This window comes from Ailuropoda melanoleuca, chromosome 16, assembly GCF_002007445.2.
Source record: "Ailuropoda melanoleuca isolate Jingjing chromosome 16, ASM200744v2, whole genome shotgun sequence".
NCBI lineage: Eukaryota > Metazoa > Chordata > Mammalia > Carnivora > Ursidae > Ailuropoda > Ailuropoda melanoleuca.
Window position 1 is genome coordinate 40,498,599 of NC_048233.1, and position 15,812 is coordinate 40,514,410.

The 15,812-nt window shown below is 36.9% G+C and overlaps 1 protein-coding gene across 5 annotated transcripts in view; it reads left to right on the top strand.

Moving 5' to 3' along the window:
* The window catches only part of LARP4 (La ribonucleoprotein 4), a 202,592-nt gene extending 187,120 nt beyond the window's left edge, over positions 1 to 15,472 (top strand). For 3 of the 5 annotated variants that reach the window (XM_034646475.1, XM_011228888.3, XM_011228887.3), the window contains 6 exons: positions 3 to 215; positions 850 to 898; positions 3,441 to 3,599; positions 9,165 to 9,289; positions 9,404 to 9,572; positions 10,928 to 15,472. In XM_034646475.1, coding sequence (XP_034502366.1) covers positions 3 to 215; positions 850 to 898; positions 3,441 to 3,599; positions 9,165 to 9,289; positions 9,404 to 9,572; positions 10,928 to 11,266 — 1,054 coding nt within the window. In that variant the 3' untranslated portion in view covers positions 11,267 to 15,472. Of the gene's footprint in view, positions 1 to 2; positions 220 to 849; positions 899 to 3,440; positions 3,600 to 9,164; positions 9,290 to 9,403; positions 9,573 to 10,927 lie in introns of those variants that run through there. The other 2 variants (XM_034646476.1, XM_034646477.1) reach the window with 2 other exon arrangements.
* The last annotated feature ends 340 nt before the right edge of the window (positions 15,473 to 15,812 follow it).

The following is a 15,812-nucleotide window of genomic DNA, read 5'->3' on the forward strand; positions in this document are numbered from 1 at the left end:
AGTGTGAAGCCTCATTTTAGGTCATCGAGTGGTTCAGAACACTCAACAGAGGTCTCTGTGTCGTTGGGGGATGGACCATTAAACAGATCTGGTTCAAGGAACTTTCCAACTGAACGGCATAACCCTATAGTAACAGGGCATCAGGAGCAAAGCTACCTTCCAAAAGAAACTCCTGCTATACAGATGGAACAAAATGGGGACTATGGTAGGGGCAGGTAAGGAGATATGGTAATAAATATGGATAAGGTATATGAAAATTCTTTGCTTGTAATGTGAATGTTTAACATGATCTAGTGATTATTTTTTGTTTTAACTATTGGTGTATGGTTATGCTAATTGAATACAGTGTTCACATAACATGGTTAATAGTTTTCATAATTGTTAAGAAATTTATAGTGCCCATATAGAATATAGCTCTGAGTCAGAGGTTTATAAAGGTACTCTGAAGTTCTTTATGGTTGACTGAGGAAAGAATAGCTTAGAAAGATAAGATCCTATCTGCAGTCTACTTTAATTTCTTACAGCTTCTCAACTATGGAAATAGAGTTATACCTTATTGCCTACTCTACTGTAATGAAACAAAAAACCCTGATATACTTTTGGTGTGGAAGGAGCAGTAAATAAAAGTGGGCCCAACTTACTTGTGGTGGTGGTGGTAGTGGATGAAGTTTTTGGTAGATTAGCTTCGGATCCCTTCAGAAGAATATATATTTGTCTCTTAATAGTGGAGATACAGAAAATATAGTTAAACTAGAAATTCACCCATCTTTGATAGAATGTATTATATATTTGAAGAAACTTATGAGTTGTCCCTCCCATCACATCCACCTTTTTTATCGTTGTTAAAAGGAGAACTCTTTTCAGAGGTCGAAGACGACGAGAAGATGAGAGAGTCCAGGTAAGTATTTTTTACCTTTATTACATTTATTCATTCATTTTTTCTTTTGTGATTTAGCATGGCGTTGACTTGTGGTCGGTCTTTCCAGGTTTTTGTCTTATTGATTATAGTATTAGGCAAAAGTAAATAGAACCTGTCCCTTGACCCTAAAATACCCCCTACTACCACCATAGCCCACCCTTAAAGCACATGTGTAGTTAGGGATTTGATCTGTGTTGCTTGTGTTTTTTAAAAATTACTTCAATACTAATATATTTACATGGTTGAAAAACCAGAAATTGAAAATATTCAATGAAAAGTTTATTACATTATTAATGGACATTTAAGTAGTTTCAGTCTTTCAGTCTTCCAAACAGTGCTATGATAACTTCATACAACAATCATTTCCTGTGTGTGCGATCGCACCTGAAGGAGAATTCCTAGAAATGGGATTTCTGGGTCACAATTCAGTAAGTTGCTGCCAGTGTATAACTTTCTGTAGGGGTTGTGCCAGTATACACTCTGACAGAGATTGAACAAAAGTTCCTGTTTATCAGTAGCCCTATAAATACATAACTTTTTGCCAACTTGATAAAGTGTTTATCATTCACTTACAAAGCTCTCTGGATGGTGTTGGAAACTTTAACTGTTTATTAATTGTTACTTGCCGGGGGGGGCAATTTTCTACCTACTACTTATTCTTCTATCCACTAATCTTATAAAACTGCTTATAGATTAAAAAATTTTTATAGTTCTAAACATGTTTTTATTGAATTTTGACTTACCTAGCTTCAAATTATGTTTCTGTTTTTTCGTGGTTTGTTCATGCTGAATGTTTGGCATCTCTTAAGTGAGAGCGAAAGGAGTTGAGAAATCAGAATAGTGTAGGAACCCACAGAGGTCTCAAGAAAATCCTGCCTAGAATTTACAGATAAATTATAAATTGTAGCATGATACTTATTTTACATGTATAAATAGTGAATTGTATGCACGTATAAGTGTAGTATATATATAGCGTGTAGGCTATATATATATATATATATATACATATATATATATATATACATATATATATATATACACGTAAATATTACATATATAAGTAGTAAAAAGATAAGCATTTTCAAAGAAGAAAACATAATGCATTATTACACAGAACGGTCTTTAGGGCAAACTGTGAACCTCTTAAAATAGTTTTGTTTTTTTTTTAATAACTTTCTGTACCATGGGCAGCCATGACATGGCAACAACTTTTTAAGGATATTATTGCAGCAGTCCACGTGAATCCTCAAGTGGCCCTGAACAATTGAGGAAAGAAGAGATTAGTTTTGAGGTCCATTTAATATGTTGAAAATATATTGCGGACTGAAGGGGTGAAGAAAAAGGAGACAAGCATGCTTTCCAGTAGGAAAGGGAGAGTGGAAGTGCCTTTGTGCAGGAAGGAGATTTTAGCTAGAGATAAAATTTACGATTTGTAAGCTTACACGAAGTAATTGAAATCATAAAAGTAGATGAAATCATTCAGGGGACTTTGTAGAGTAAGTGATTTAAATAGAGTGGTCAGGAATGGAACTTTGGGAGCATAGCTTTGTGGGTGAAGAATGAGATTATTTATTACGTTGCTTGAAGTATCCAAGCAAACTTTGAGTAGAAAGGGCTGATAGGCAAATAGATGTCTAGGTCTCAGGTAAAGGTCTGGGCTGACAATATTGAAAGTGTACCATTCAATGAGTTTTGGTAAATTTCCAGTGGTGTATAGCCAGAAAGTCACCCAAAGAGAAAAAGATTGTTGTAAAGGTGTTTGCATGTAGGTAGTAATTGAAGCCATGAGTAGTGGCTATTACCCAGGGAGAGTAGGAAGTGAAAAGAGTAGTAACCACATAGAAACTAAAACTGTCAAAGGGAGTAGGTAGAGAGACATAAGCACCTGATTGTGAGATCTGAAAATCAAGAGAAAGGTATCACAGAAGCTAAGGGAGGAATGAGCTCTTCAAAGGCAAGAATGTTTACCATGCCAGGTGCTGTATGAGGTCAGGGGGAAAAAGTCTGTCAGATTTTGCATTGTGGAAGGCATTGGTGACTTGCCAAAGCAATTTTAGTGGTGATGAGTACAGAGGTGAGGAAGTACAGGTGAGAGGCTTGTCAGAGGGTATAGGATGGTGGGCAGAAAGGCAGATCAGGAGGTTTTTCAAGGAAGGATATTATTCTTTTGAAACTATATGAAAGGAGAAAAGCTGATGGCAAATTTAGGTCACATAGGGGTTTTTATTTTTGTTCTGGAAGGGAGTATCACAAACTTAGCAAATAGTGGAGATTTGGTTAGCAGGCTTAAGGAGTGTGGCGAAGTTTGCAAAAGAAACAGGAGGGGAAGTTGGAGAAAGGTAAGTAGGATTGATAAATGAGAGCACAACTGAAATGAGAAGCCAGGAATTTATAGGAGAACAGACAATTCTTTGCATTAGTTTAGAGTTTTGTTTGTTTCCTTACGGTTTTCAACTTCTGTGGTGTACAGGATTAGGGAATGAGATTGGCATGTGACCTGTTTATGATTTGTGTCTTTTAGAGACCCCAGTCTTCAGCTGAAGCAAAGGCTCCAACACCAAAGTTTGACTTACTAGCCTCAAATTTTCCTCCTTTACCTGGAAGTTCATCAAGAACTCCAGGTGAACTTGTTTTGGAGAGTAGGATGTCTGATGTTGTTAAAGGTGTCTACAAAGAAAAGGTAAACACTGAGGCATCCATCTTTTACTTATGGGACCATAGTTAGCTTTTGTTTGCAGAGTTATTATTTGAAATTTTATTTGCATTTAATATGGTTTTTTTTTTAGATTTTTATTTATTTATTTGACAGAGATAGAGACAGCCAGCGAGAGAGGGAACACAAGCAGGTGGAGTGGGAGAGGAAGAAGCAGGCTCATATCGGAGGAGCCTGATGTGGGGCTCGATCCCATAATGCCGGGATTACGCCCTGAGCCGAAGGCAGACGCTTAACCGCTCTGCCACCCAGGCACCCCTAATATGTATTTCTATCATAGTTTTTATTCATGGGATTGTCATCTTACTTTGAGTGTTATGAAAAGATTTATGATAAAGCTACACAGGCCAATAAAGCACTGGGTGTTGTATAAGACTGATGAATCACAGACCTGAACCCCTGAAACAAATAATACATTATATGTTAATTAAAAATAAATAAAAATTAAACCAATTAAAAAAATAAAATGTTTCTTCACTTTTGCATGTTTTTTGTATCAGTCAACTCAGCTTGGAGGACCAATTAATGCAAGCTGGTGAAAAGTGGTGTTTGCACTTAAGTGCCTATAATTAGTCGATGATGTAAATGAATTTTAAGTTAGTTTGGTAAACTCAGGCTTTCAAATAATGGAGAGTTGATATCAAAGGGTTAAGACATCAGCCTTTAGGATAGGTACCCAATCCTGAAATATTTTTGAGTGTAGACTTCTTCCTGTGCTAAATCCTTACACCCCACATATTTTTCTCAGTTTCTTCCCTTTTTTAATTCAATTTTTATTTTTATTTTATAGTACATACACATAGTACATCTAGGCTTGTAGTGAAAAATAGTAGTCCTGTGCAACCATTTCGACTCTAGCTTTTTTTCCGTTTTCCCCCTGTATTTCTAACTAACATGTATACTGCTATTTTTTCTTTTCTTTCTTTTCCCTTTTTTCTCTTTTCTTTTCTTCTCTTTTCTTAAGTAATCTCTACACCCAGTGTGGGGCTTGAACTCACGACCCCAAGATCAAGAGTTGCATGCTCCACTGACAGCCAGCCAGGCATCCCAATATACTTTTTTTCTTGACTTTCCAATTTTTGATGTTATCTATTTACTTTCCATTTAGAACGTAAGGATTTAGCGCTCTTAGCCAACATACTTTTCTTATCCTCCCTGTATATTGTACTGCATCATATCTAGGATACCATCCATTATAAGATGCCCTATTAATTTAGTATCACTAAGATAGTAAAAAGCAAGGGTGCCTGGGTGGCTCAGTTGGTTAAGTCACATCTTGATATTACTTTTTTTTTTTTTCATAACTGAACCTCGTAGCATACTGCCATTATTTCTCCTTCCGTATACAGTTGTGGCCTGCTGCACAATTATGTAGCTGGGGCTTGACTTTACCATCATCCTGAGGATTTTCCTTACTTTATTTTGTTGGCTCCTCACTCTTTCTTACTCTTGTTTTACTTTCCTTTAATATGGTGGGTCACATCTTCTTGAGCTTCCTGAATTAGTGGTTTTTAGTATAAATTTCTTGAGACCTTGCATTCCAGAAATGTTTTTCTGTTGGGGCGCCTGGGTGGCACAGCGGTTAAGCGTCTGCCTTCGGCCCAGGGCGTGATCCCGGCATTATGGGATCGAGCCCCACATCAGGCTCTTCCGCTATGAGCCTGCTTCTTCCTCTCCCACTCCCCCTGCTTGTGTTCCCTCTCTCGCTGGCTGTCTCTGTCTCTGTCGAATAAATAAATAAAATCTTTAAAAAAAAAAAAAAAAAAGAAATGTTTTTCTGTTTTCGCATTGGGTCAGTAGCTTATTTCTGTAGAGTTCTGTATTAGTGTTTTTCTATGGAATTTTGAAGGTATTTCTTTGTCTTCCCTTGTTTAAAAAATTGTGCAATATTGTAGTTTTCTCATCAGCCTTAAGATAGACATTTTCCCCACCTTTGAAAATCTGTAATTAAACATTACTATAGTTTAAGTAGCAGTGTTTTTTTCTTAGTAATGCATGAAATAATGGTGCATTTTACAGTTGATGGCTTCTCCCATTTGGTGAGGTGTGATTCACACATACATACGTTTTTGAAGAAGAATAATAAAATGTATTCCCCCTTGTAATCCCAACCCACAATTGTGGACAGTGAACATCACCAACATTTTAGCCATGCCACGTGTCTCCCCTCCCTTTTTATGATTCCTCCTATTCCTTCCCTTCCTCCCCATCAGAGGAAACATGCTGACTTTGCTATAATAATTTTCTTGCTTTTCTTTATAATTTTACCGTTCCAGGTTGGGAAACTTTTTCTGTAGAATAAGGCCAGAAAGTAAATACTTAGGTTTGTGGGCCACATGCTAAAAACTTAAAAACCACTCTTACCTCATAGGCCATACCAACAAAACTCAGAGGCTGGATATGGCCAGCAGGCCTTGGTTTGTCAACCCCTAACCTAGAGAGTATGCTGTTCAGTGTGCCTGTTTTTGAACACAACATAAATGGAATATCTGTTCTTCTGTTACTTCTATCATTCCATATTGTGTGAAATTCATCGGTGTTGATGAAACTAGTTCATTTTGCACTGTTGTATTCTGTTGTAAGAATATCATTATTCTACCGTTGATAGACATTTGAGCTGTTTGTTTGACATCATAAGCAACTCTGCGAATGTTCAAACTACACATAGACCCTGTTTTTAGGATATATACATAGTAGAAATGCTGAGTGAGGGGCGCCTGGGTGGCACAGCGGTTAAGCGTCTGCCTTCGACTCAGGGCGTGATCCCGGCGTTATGGGATCGAGCCCCACGTCAGCCTCATCTGCTATGAGCCTGCTTATTCCTCTCCCACTCCCCCTGCTTGTGTTCCCTCTCTCGCTGGCTGTCTCTATCTCTGTCGAATGAATAAATAAAATCTTTAAACAAAAAAAAAAAAAAAGAATTGCTGAGTGATAGGACATTTTTAAAATTTAATTACTGTTGAGGTTAAGTTACCTTTTCATGTTTTATTGGCCATTTGAGTTTCTCTTTGTAAAGTGTCAGGTATTTGGCACCTTTTATTCTATTGGGTTATCCCTTATCTTACAGATCATGGAATTTTAAAATTTATTTTGGATACTAATCCTTTGTCAGTAATGTATGTTACTAATGTATGATTTGTTTTCAGTGTTCAGTATTTGTGAGTGAAAACAGGTTCTTATTTTAATATGGTCATATTCATCAGTCTTTCTTTTATGGTTTGTTCTTTTTTATATCTTGCTTAGGAAATGATCTGGTTTCCAGAGATCCTTTTCAGAAACCTATCTGATCCTCCTTTGACCTCTTTTTTTCCCCTCTCTGGAGGCCTTTAGGATCTTTTATTTATCCCTGGTATTTTTTTTTTTAAGATTTTATTTATTTAACATAGACACAGCGAGAGAGGGAACACAAGCAGGGGGAGTGGGGGAGGGAGAAGCAAGCTTCCTGCTGAGCAGGGAGCCTGATGCAGGGTTCCATCCCAGGACCCTGGGATCATGACCTGAGCCGAAGGCAGATGCTTAACAACTGAGCCACCCAGGCGCCCCATCCCTGGTATTCTATGAAATGTCATTAAGGTGTATCTTGCTATGGCTCTTTTTTAATTCATTGCACTGGATACCATCTGGAAACTCATCCTTACATGCTAGAAAATTTTCATATATTACTCTTTGATAAATTCTTCACTTCTCTTTACTTCTTTCTTGAACTCTTAAGTTGATATTGCACCTTGTAGGTTGAACCTCTGATTCTGTTTTGACTTTCCTAATTTTTATTTTTGTACTTGTCTATATTTTCTACAAAGTTTTTCTGAATGTTACCTTTAAACCTCTTGAAATTTGGGGGTGCCTGGGTGGTTCAGTTGGTTAAGTGTCTGCCTTCGGCTCAGGTCATGATGGGATCAAGCCCCGCATCAGGCTCCCTGCTCAGTGGGGCGTCTGCTTCTCCCTCTCCTTCCCTTCCAGCCCTCTCCCCCCTCTCCCCACCCCTCTCCCCAGCTGAATCACCCAAGCGTCCCTCACTATTGTTTTTCTTGTACTTTTTAAAATTGTGGTAAGGGGCGCCTGGTGCCTCATTCAGTTAAGCATCTGCCTTCAGCTCAGGTCATGGTCCTGGGATCAAGCCCTGCATCCCTGCTCAGTGGTGAGCCTGCTTTTTCCTCTCCCCTCTGCTGCTCCCCCCGCCCCCGTTATGCTTGCTCTCTTCCTCTATCTCAAATAAATAAAAATCTTAAAAAAAAAAAATTGTGGTAAATTGCACATAATATAAAAGTTACCATCTTAAGGGGTGCCTGGGTAGTTTAGTCAGTTAAGCATCGGACTCTTGATTTGAAACGGCTTTGGTCCTGATCTCAGGGTGGTAAAATCAAGCCCCGCATAGGCTCTGCCCTCAGCGTGGTGTCTGCTTTACGTTCTCTCCTTCTTCCCCTCCCCAAAAATATACCATCTTAAGCATTGTTCAGTGTGTACAGTTTAGTTGGTTAAATACATTCACATTGTTGTGCATCTAATCTCCAGAACTCTTTCTCTTTTTTTTTTTTTTTAAGATTTTATTTATTCGAGACAGCACAAGCAGGGGGAGTGGCAGGCAAAGGGAGAAGCAGAGCCCGATGCGAGGCCCAATCCCAGGATGCTGGGGTCATGACCTGAGCCAAAGGGAGACGCCCAGTCGACTGAGCCACCCAGGTGCCCCAAGAACTCTTTATCTTGTAAATATAAAATGCTGTAGGGGACACCTGGCTGGCTCAATTGGTAGAGCATGCAGCTCTTGGTCTCTGGGTTGTGAGTTCAAGCCCCACGTTGGGTATAGAGATTCCTTAAAACACAAAATCTTTAAAAAATAATAATAAAATAAAATAAAATGCTATACCCATTACACGACGACTCCCATTACGCATTCCCCCTTCCTTCAGCCCCTGGCAGCCACCATTCTACTTTATATAAATGTGCGTACTCTGGTATCTCGTATTAGTGGAATCATATAGTATTTGTCTTTTTTGACTGGCTTATTTAACTTAGCATGATGTTCTCAGGGTTTATCCATTGTGGTAGTGTGTACCAGTACTTCATTCCTTTTATTGCACAGTAGTATTCCATTATGTGGATATACCACATTTTGTTTATCGATTCATCAGTTGATGAATATTTAGGTGGTTCACAGTTTTTTGGCTACTATGAATAATGCTACTATGAACATTTGTGTGTAGACATTTTTTCTTGGGTATATACTGCTGGGTCATATGGTAACTGTGTTTAACTCTTTGAGGAACTGCCAGACTATTTTCCAAAATGCACCATCTTGTATTACCACTCTCAGTGTATGGGAGTTCCTGTGTCTCCATAGCATCACAAACATTTGTTTCTTATTGATTATAGCCACCCTAGTGAGTGTGAAGTGATTTCTCATTGTGGTTTTGATTTGCATTTCCTAATGACTGAGATGGTTGAGAATCTGTGTTTACAAGTGCTAAGTGCCCTATTTGGATATCTTGTTTGGAGAAGTGTCTGTATGAGTTAATTTTGAAATATGTTTTTAAGGATAATGAAGAGTTGAGAGTGAGTTGCCCAGTGCCTGCAGAGGATGACCAGACAGACTGCACCTCTGCCCCGCCCCTCAGCATGAGTACCAGTCCTCCAGGCGCAGCTGAGCTCCCCGCGTTAAGGTACAGTTTCAGTGTAGAAGATCTTCCACAAAGAGACGACTTTCCCTTCTGATCTTTTGCACAACTTTTTCTGTGTGCTGTACTAAGTCTGATGTCAAGCTCTCTTTTCCTTAGCACAACTCAACAAGAAAAGGATCCAGTAGAGGATTCCACTGTTCAGAAGGATGTTCTCAACCAGACAACTATACCGGTTTCTTCCCCAAGTACTGCAAAGCCGTCAAGGACAAGTAGTGCTTCACCGTGTAATAGTAACATAAATGCAGCTGTAGCTGTGGCCCTGCAGGTAACTTGATAAATTTAGTATGTAAGGAAAAAAATAATAATAGGTTGAATAATGATTTTTTTTTTTTTCCACATAAGTCTTTGCTAGAGCAGAGTCGTTTGGAAATAGCCCAAGTTGAGGCTGCCTGCCTCAAATGAAGCTCAAGGACTTTTAAAGTCTCTGAAGAAGTGGGAAATTTTAGCCATGTTGAGATAGTGAAGAAGTAACTATTCATTCTGGTTTTGGTTCTTGTTGGTTTTTTTAAGATTTTATTTATTTATTTGAGCAAGAGATCATGAGTGGGGGAAAGGGAGAAACAGGCTCCCTGCTTCAGCTGGGCAGGGAGCCCCATGCAAGGCTTGATCCCAGGATCCTGGGATCACAACCTGAGCCAGAGGCAGATTCTCAATGGACTGAGCCACCCCTGGTGCCCCCATTCGGGGTTCTTTTGTGTTTTTTTTAAATGACTTTTTTTCTGATCATCTTCTAGTTGAGTCAAGCTTCATTCTTACTCAGGTTATGAAGAATATATTATTTTTGGGCTAAAGAGGCTTTGAGCCCCCTTGAAATTCTTTTTTTTAATAATGTTTAACAAGTCTTATGAGGGCTACTTCCATTTTTACTCAGCTTCCAGAAATCATTTTTATAATTAGGGAAGTACAGAAAAGCAGGGCAAAACACAAAATTTAATAATCTTTTCAATCATTGATATAACTAGTTGCATTATGGTATAGTTCCCTTTTTCTAGGTTAAGGACATTTTATTTTGTTATTTAATAATAGTACAGTGGCAGCTACTGATTACTGAATGCCTGCTATATGCTAAGACCAGTGCTAAATACGTTTCACATGCTTTATCCCAGTCTCATAACACCCCTGTCTTCCTTTTTTTTCAGATGAGGTAATTAAGACTTTTAATTAGTCTTTTATTAATATATTATTGGTTCCCAGCTGCTCTGTTGAGATTCTTGTGGAATCCATCTCAGGGTTCCTTGTAGCCGTGAAAGAGAGAATAGAAACATTTTATTTCATCATATGAATGTACATTATTAACTTAATCTGTCCTTCCTTATTAGACATTTAGGTTGTTTCCAGTTTTTTTCATCACTATAAACAATGCTGATATGAACATCTTTCAGATAAATTCCTCAAGTGAAATTATTGTATCATATATAAATTGCCAAGGCTTTTTATTATTGCAACCAAAAAAAATTTTTTTAAGATTGTTCCAGTACACTTTAATAGCAGTGTATATGAGAATGCTGGTTGCCCTTTTGTAAAAGATAACTTACTGATTTTCTTGTGGGTCACACTATCCTTTTTGTACTTTTATTTAGAGAACATACCAAAAATTTGTTTCTTATTTTCACTTCAAAGGAACCCCGAAAGCTAAGTTATGCTGAAGTGTGCCAGAAGCCCCCTAAAGAGCCATCTCCAGTCCTTGTGCAGCCACTACGAGAACTTCGCTCCAATGTAGTGTCTCCCACCAAAAATGAAGAGAATGGAGCTCCTGAGAAGTCCATTGAGAAATCACATGAGAAGCCAGAAGCAAGGGCTAGTAAGGAGTATTCTAGCTTCCGAGGCAATACCATTCCCAGGGGAGCAGCTGGAAAAATCAGGGAACAGAGACGCCAGTTTGGCCATAGGGCTATACCTCAGGGAGTGACTCGACGTAATGGCAAAGAGCAATATGTGCCACCCAGATCACCAAAGTAAAAAAACAAAAAACTATCAGAAACTTCTCTCTCTTCCCATTAAACCTGAGCCGTGGCTATATTGAACTGTTCTGGAGGGGAGGGGATAGCCAGGAAGGAAACAGGAGAAAAGTGTATGTCCTTAAATCATTATGGATTTTGGAGTTGTGAGCAGTAGAATCCCAAAATTCATCTCTAAAGTGATTTTAAAATGCTGGAGGATTCCAATCAGTATAAATATATATATATATGTATACATATATAAAAATATAATTTTTCTATTTTTGTTTTTGATTTTAATTTGCAGAGATCTTCTGCCTAGAATCAATTTTGAGGGTTCAGATTTAGCTTGAGAAAAAAACATATTACACATCCTTCAGTACAGGAGATGAGGGAGTGAGAGAAAATATTTTTTGAAGAAGCATTTCTGTAAAATTAGAAATTACTTTTTTTAATCTATTTAAAGTTTGGCTTGGAGAATGCCATCTCTGCCTATATGGCCTTGTGTTGCAAAGCAGATCAGTGGCTGGCGTGCCTGTTGTGGTGTGAGTGTGTGCGAGAGTGATTGAAGCCAAATCTGTTGTCATGTTAGTAAATGATTTGAAAACTGAATGTAATACTTGAGTAGATTTTTTTTTTCCATTTTGAAATTCAGTCTGTCTTTTTGACCTTAATATTTCATTCAACAAGCTGTTAAGCTCTGATTGTACTTAGAGATGTGACTATCAATTAGTTTGATACTCAAGGAAAGAAAGGGGGTTATTCAAAAAATAAAAATTTGTCTTAGATCTGAGTGGATAAGTCAAATGGACTTCAGAGGTTTAAACTGCTTTGTGATTTCTTGCCCCCCCACCCCTAAAATAGGAGACAGGTTTTTTTTGTTACTTCATTGTTATTCTCTGTTCTTTGACTACCCACCCCCCAAAAGCAAAATAACCAACTTCCTACAGAATTGTATGTTTCTACTGGCCTTGACCAGTCTAGTCAAATCCTATAACTGTTCTAAATCTCCAGCTGAACATTGAAGTGGTTCACTCTTCTGTTCATGTATTTAGAACTTTAGATCCCAGAATGGTAGGTCAGACTGACCTACAGTAATTTATTTGTGTTCGTGTTAAAGATGAAACATTGTACTGATTTCTTAAAGTGTTAAATAGTGTAGAAGAAAAAACAAAAACAAAAAAAAAAAACCCACACCTTAATTTGGGGGTGACTTTTCTGTTTACAGTGTATTTTATCATCTACTTCCTTCCTTTTCTCCCCGCCCCCCCAAAAAACACAGTTTGGAATTCACAGAGACAGAACCAGCAAGTCATGAGATTTTTTTGACTTAAGGTGAGAAAGATAGTTGAAGAAAATTAATGCATACTTTCTCAGTGAATAAAGTTGTAGCTGTCATATTAAGTAGGCAAGTTTACATGCTGGTGTTTAGAAAATGGCTAAAATATTAAAAACCATGTTGCATTAATCTGTTTTAAGTCATACCATTTTCAGAGTTCCATGTAAGGTGGGGTTTTTGTTTTCTTTTTAGGGATAGTTTGTAATAGTCATAAGTGTCCCTTATGTTAGTGAATTACATATGTACAAATTGAAACTGTAAATTGTGAACACTGGAAAGCACCATTGTGACATAGAGTAAACATCTTAGTAATATATTAAAATGAATGTAAATGGAGGTTAAAATTACATTACTGTGAAACTCATCTTCCAACTCTAAGTTAAGCTTTGGAGATTTGTATTAGTAGGTAACTAAACACTGCACATTTCTGTACAAGCCAGGATTATCATTTCTTTGTAACTTATTATTCAGCTTGGCAGTTGCTTTTGATTTGGTGGATTGATAACATGGTATAATATATTTAAGCAGTTTGAAATTATTCATTTCTACACACTATTTTTAAAAATCATCTACTAGATGAAACATACAATAAAACTACCTGTGCTGAAATTTGGGGGAAGTTTAGGTCCTTTAAAAAAAAAAAAGTATTAATAATCATTGACTACATCTATGATAAAAGTGCTTATTTTGGTTTACTTAGATAATGCTGCAGTTGGTGGAAATGATAAACATTTAAAGTGTTAACACTCTGTGAATGCATTGGATTTAAGAGAATAAACATTTTATAAAAATCACTTGGTAAGGATTATAAACTTAATTATTGCACTTAAAGTGAAACATTACTTTTTTACAGTGTGTCACAGAAATAGGCTTCTATTACTTGTGTACTTGTGTGACTTACTGATAGTCCACCCAGCTTCTAAAAACTAAGTGTTCTAATTGAAACACAAGAAAAGAGTCTTCTTTTTGAAGAAAGCAACTGTGTTCTTGCTTTCTTTACCCAGAATATTATTGAAAGTAGAAATTTGAAGACATGATCGTTTTTAAATTTCTTATAAAATATATAGTGTTTTTAATTTAATTTGCCTCATTAGTTCCCAGCTAATAGTTCCCAGTTTGGTGGGATGTTGTATAGGGAAGAATACTTGTGTGTGTGTGTGTGTGTGTGTGTGTGTGTGTGTGTGTGATTTATATATATATATATATATATATAATCACAGTATGTATTTAGCATTTATTTTATTACAGCAGATTTAAGGTTTGTATCTAAATGATGCCCATGAGTTGTGTGAAACTGTTTGGATTTTTGTCCAGCAGTTCTCTGTAACTGATGCGGGTTGGGCGTTTATTGTAGTTCAACTATTTATTTGGTTCTGTAGAGGGAGGAATTTAAATGTCAAATTTTTCTCTTCATCCTTATGACTTAACATTTCCTTGGGTTGTTGGAGGCTAAAAGTAGATACAAATGATAATTGAGTGTATAGTATGGTGGTTTTCTGTCATAGTTCTTACTGCATGAAGAGAACAAGAGTCACACAAGTTCATCACTTAGCACTTCATAGAGAAGGTATTTGGAGATACTGCAAAACCTGTCTCCATTTTCTGTTCTGATAATTGAGGTTTTCATGATATCTAGGGCCTGTCTCTACTCTGAGTGATTTCATTTTTGCAAATATAGACACTGGCATTCAAAAGAGTGATCCATCTAAATTTTATTCACTTGGATTTTGGAAGAAAAGATCTTTCAGTAATCAGGATTTATTGTTGTTGTCATCTTAGGTGCTCAATTTGCATGTGATCTCAAATGACATGTTGATTTTTAATTTATTTTTGTTCCTAAAATTAAGGTAGCTTGAATATTCTTTCACATTCCTTTTTAAATAACCAGGTTGGCTTTGCAAAAGGCTTAATGATGGAGTATTTGCATCTGCTGGAGCAGAAAATAGTATTTAAAAGTTACTTTCTTTTAGCGTTTTCTTTAGCTTTATTAGTTATGGCCTTAATATTTAGTCTTTTGGCTTAAATGTCCACTGCTTTTATTTTGACACAGTTGAACAGCACTGGGGTTAAGTCTCTTGATATTTGTGTTGGGCATGTGTATTAACCATATTTTAAAAGTACTCATTTTTTTACAGAAAAGATAAAATGCAAGAGGACAGTGTATTCCTTTTGAGGGTTTTTATAAATTCTTAACTATATGATAAGGTTTTTTTCCTAATTTTTTTTTATATTTCCTTACAATTTGGTGGCCATCAATTTAACTTTAGGCTTTTCTGGTGTCTGCTAACTTAGTCTGAGCTTCCAAGAAGATACGTAGACATTTCAGTTTTTATTAACTGAAAGAGACATTCTAAGAAGTGGAAAGAGAATTTGTGTTCAAGTTGAAAGTAAATTCTCTTTCAAAATCACCTGATTATTAAATAATTTAAGTTTATTTTTAAAAACTAACAACTTTTTATGAATTGTTGAGTAGACAGTTCCTAAAAGTACAACTCAGATGTCAACAGGCTGTGTATAAAATAAAATGGTTTTATTTTCAATTTTGTAGCACGAAACACTGATGAGTATAAACATCTACATCAATGTTGACTTTTTTTTTTTTTTTTTTTGCGCCTGATTTTCATGTCTTTTGAGTGACCCCTGTTAGATGTTTGGGGTCAGGGATCAGAACCAGTTATCCAGCTTCTATTTTGTCCATTGCTTAGGTTTGTTCCTGTTGTCCAAACTGCCCCCTCCTTCCAAAAGAAGATGGTGTGACACATGCTCATGCATATTATGTTAAAATGAGTACATCCTTGTATTTGTATTTCTGTTCTCAACATTGCCAAGGTGCTATGGGAAATTAAAGTAACACAAAATTAGACAAAATAAAATTATTTAAAAGCAGAACTGGTTTCCTTTTCTCCAGGTGGTTTATGTCTAATGACTACTTGTATGTATTTTTCCATAATTTTATATGTTGCCTATTCTCTGAGTTCTATCATTATTGTGGTCTCAGCTCTTTTTTTGGTTTGGTTTGGTTTTGGGTTGGGGTACAGGATGTGTGATATTTCATATGTAAAGTGAGGGAAGAGAGCCAGAAGATTCAGCTTTATGGTCCTAGGGTTCTCTTAAATTCTTTTAGTGTCAGAAGCAGTGGTGATGGGGGGGAAAACCATAGGGCAATGTGCAACGTAAGGATTTTTCTTTTCTGGGGCAGATTATGGCCTGACCTGAGTGTGTAAATTCT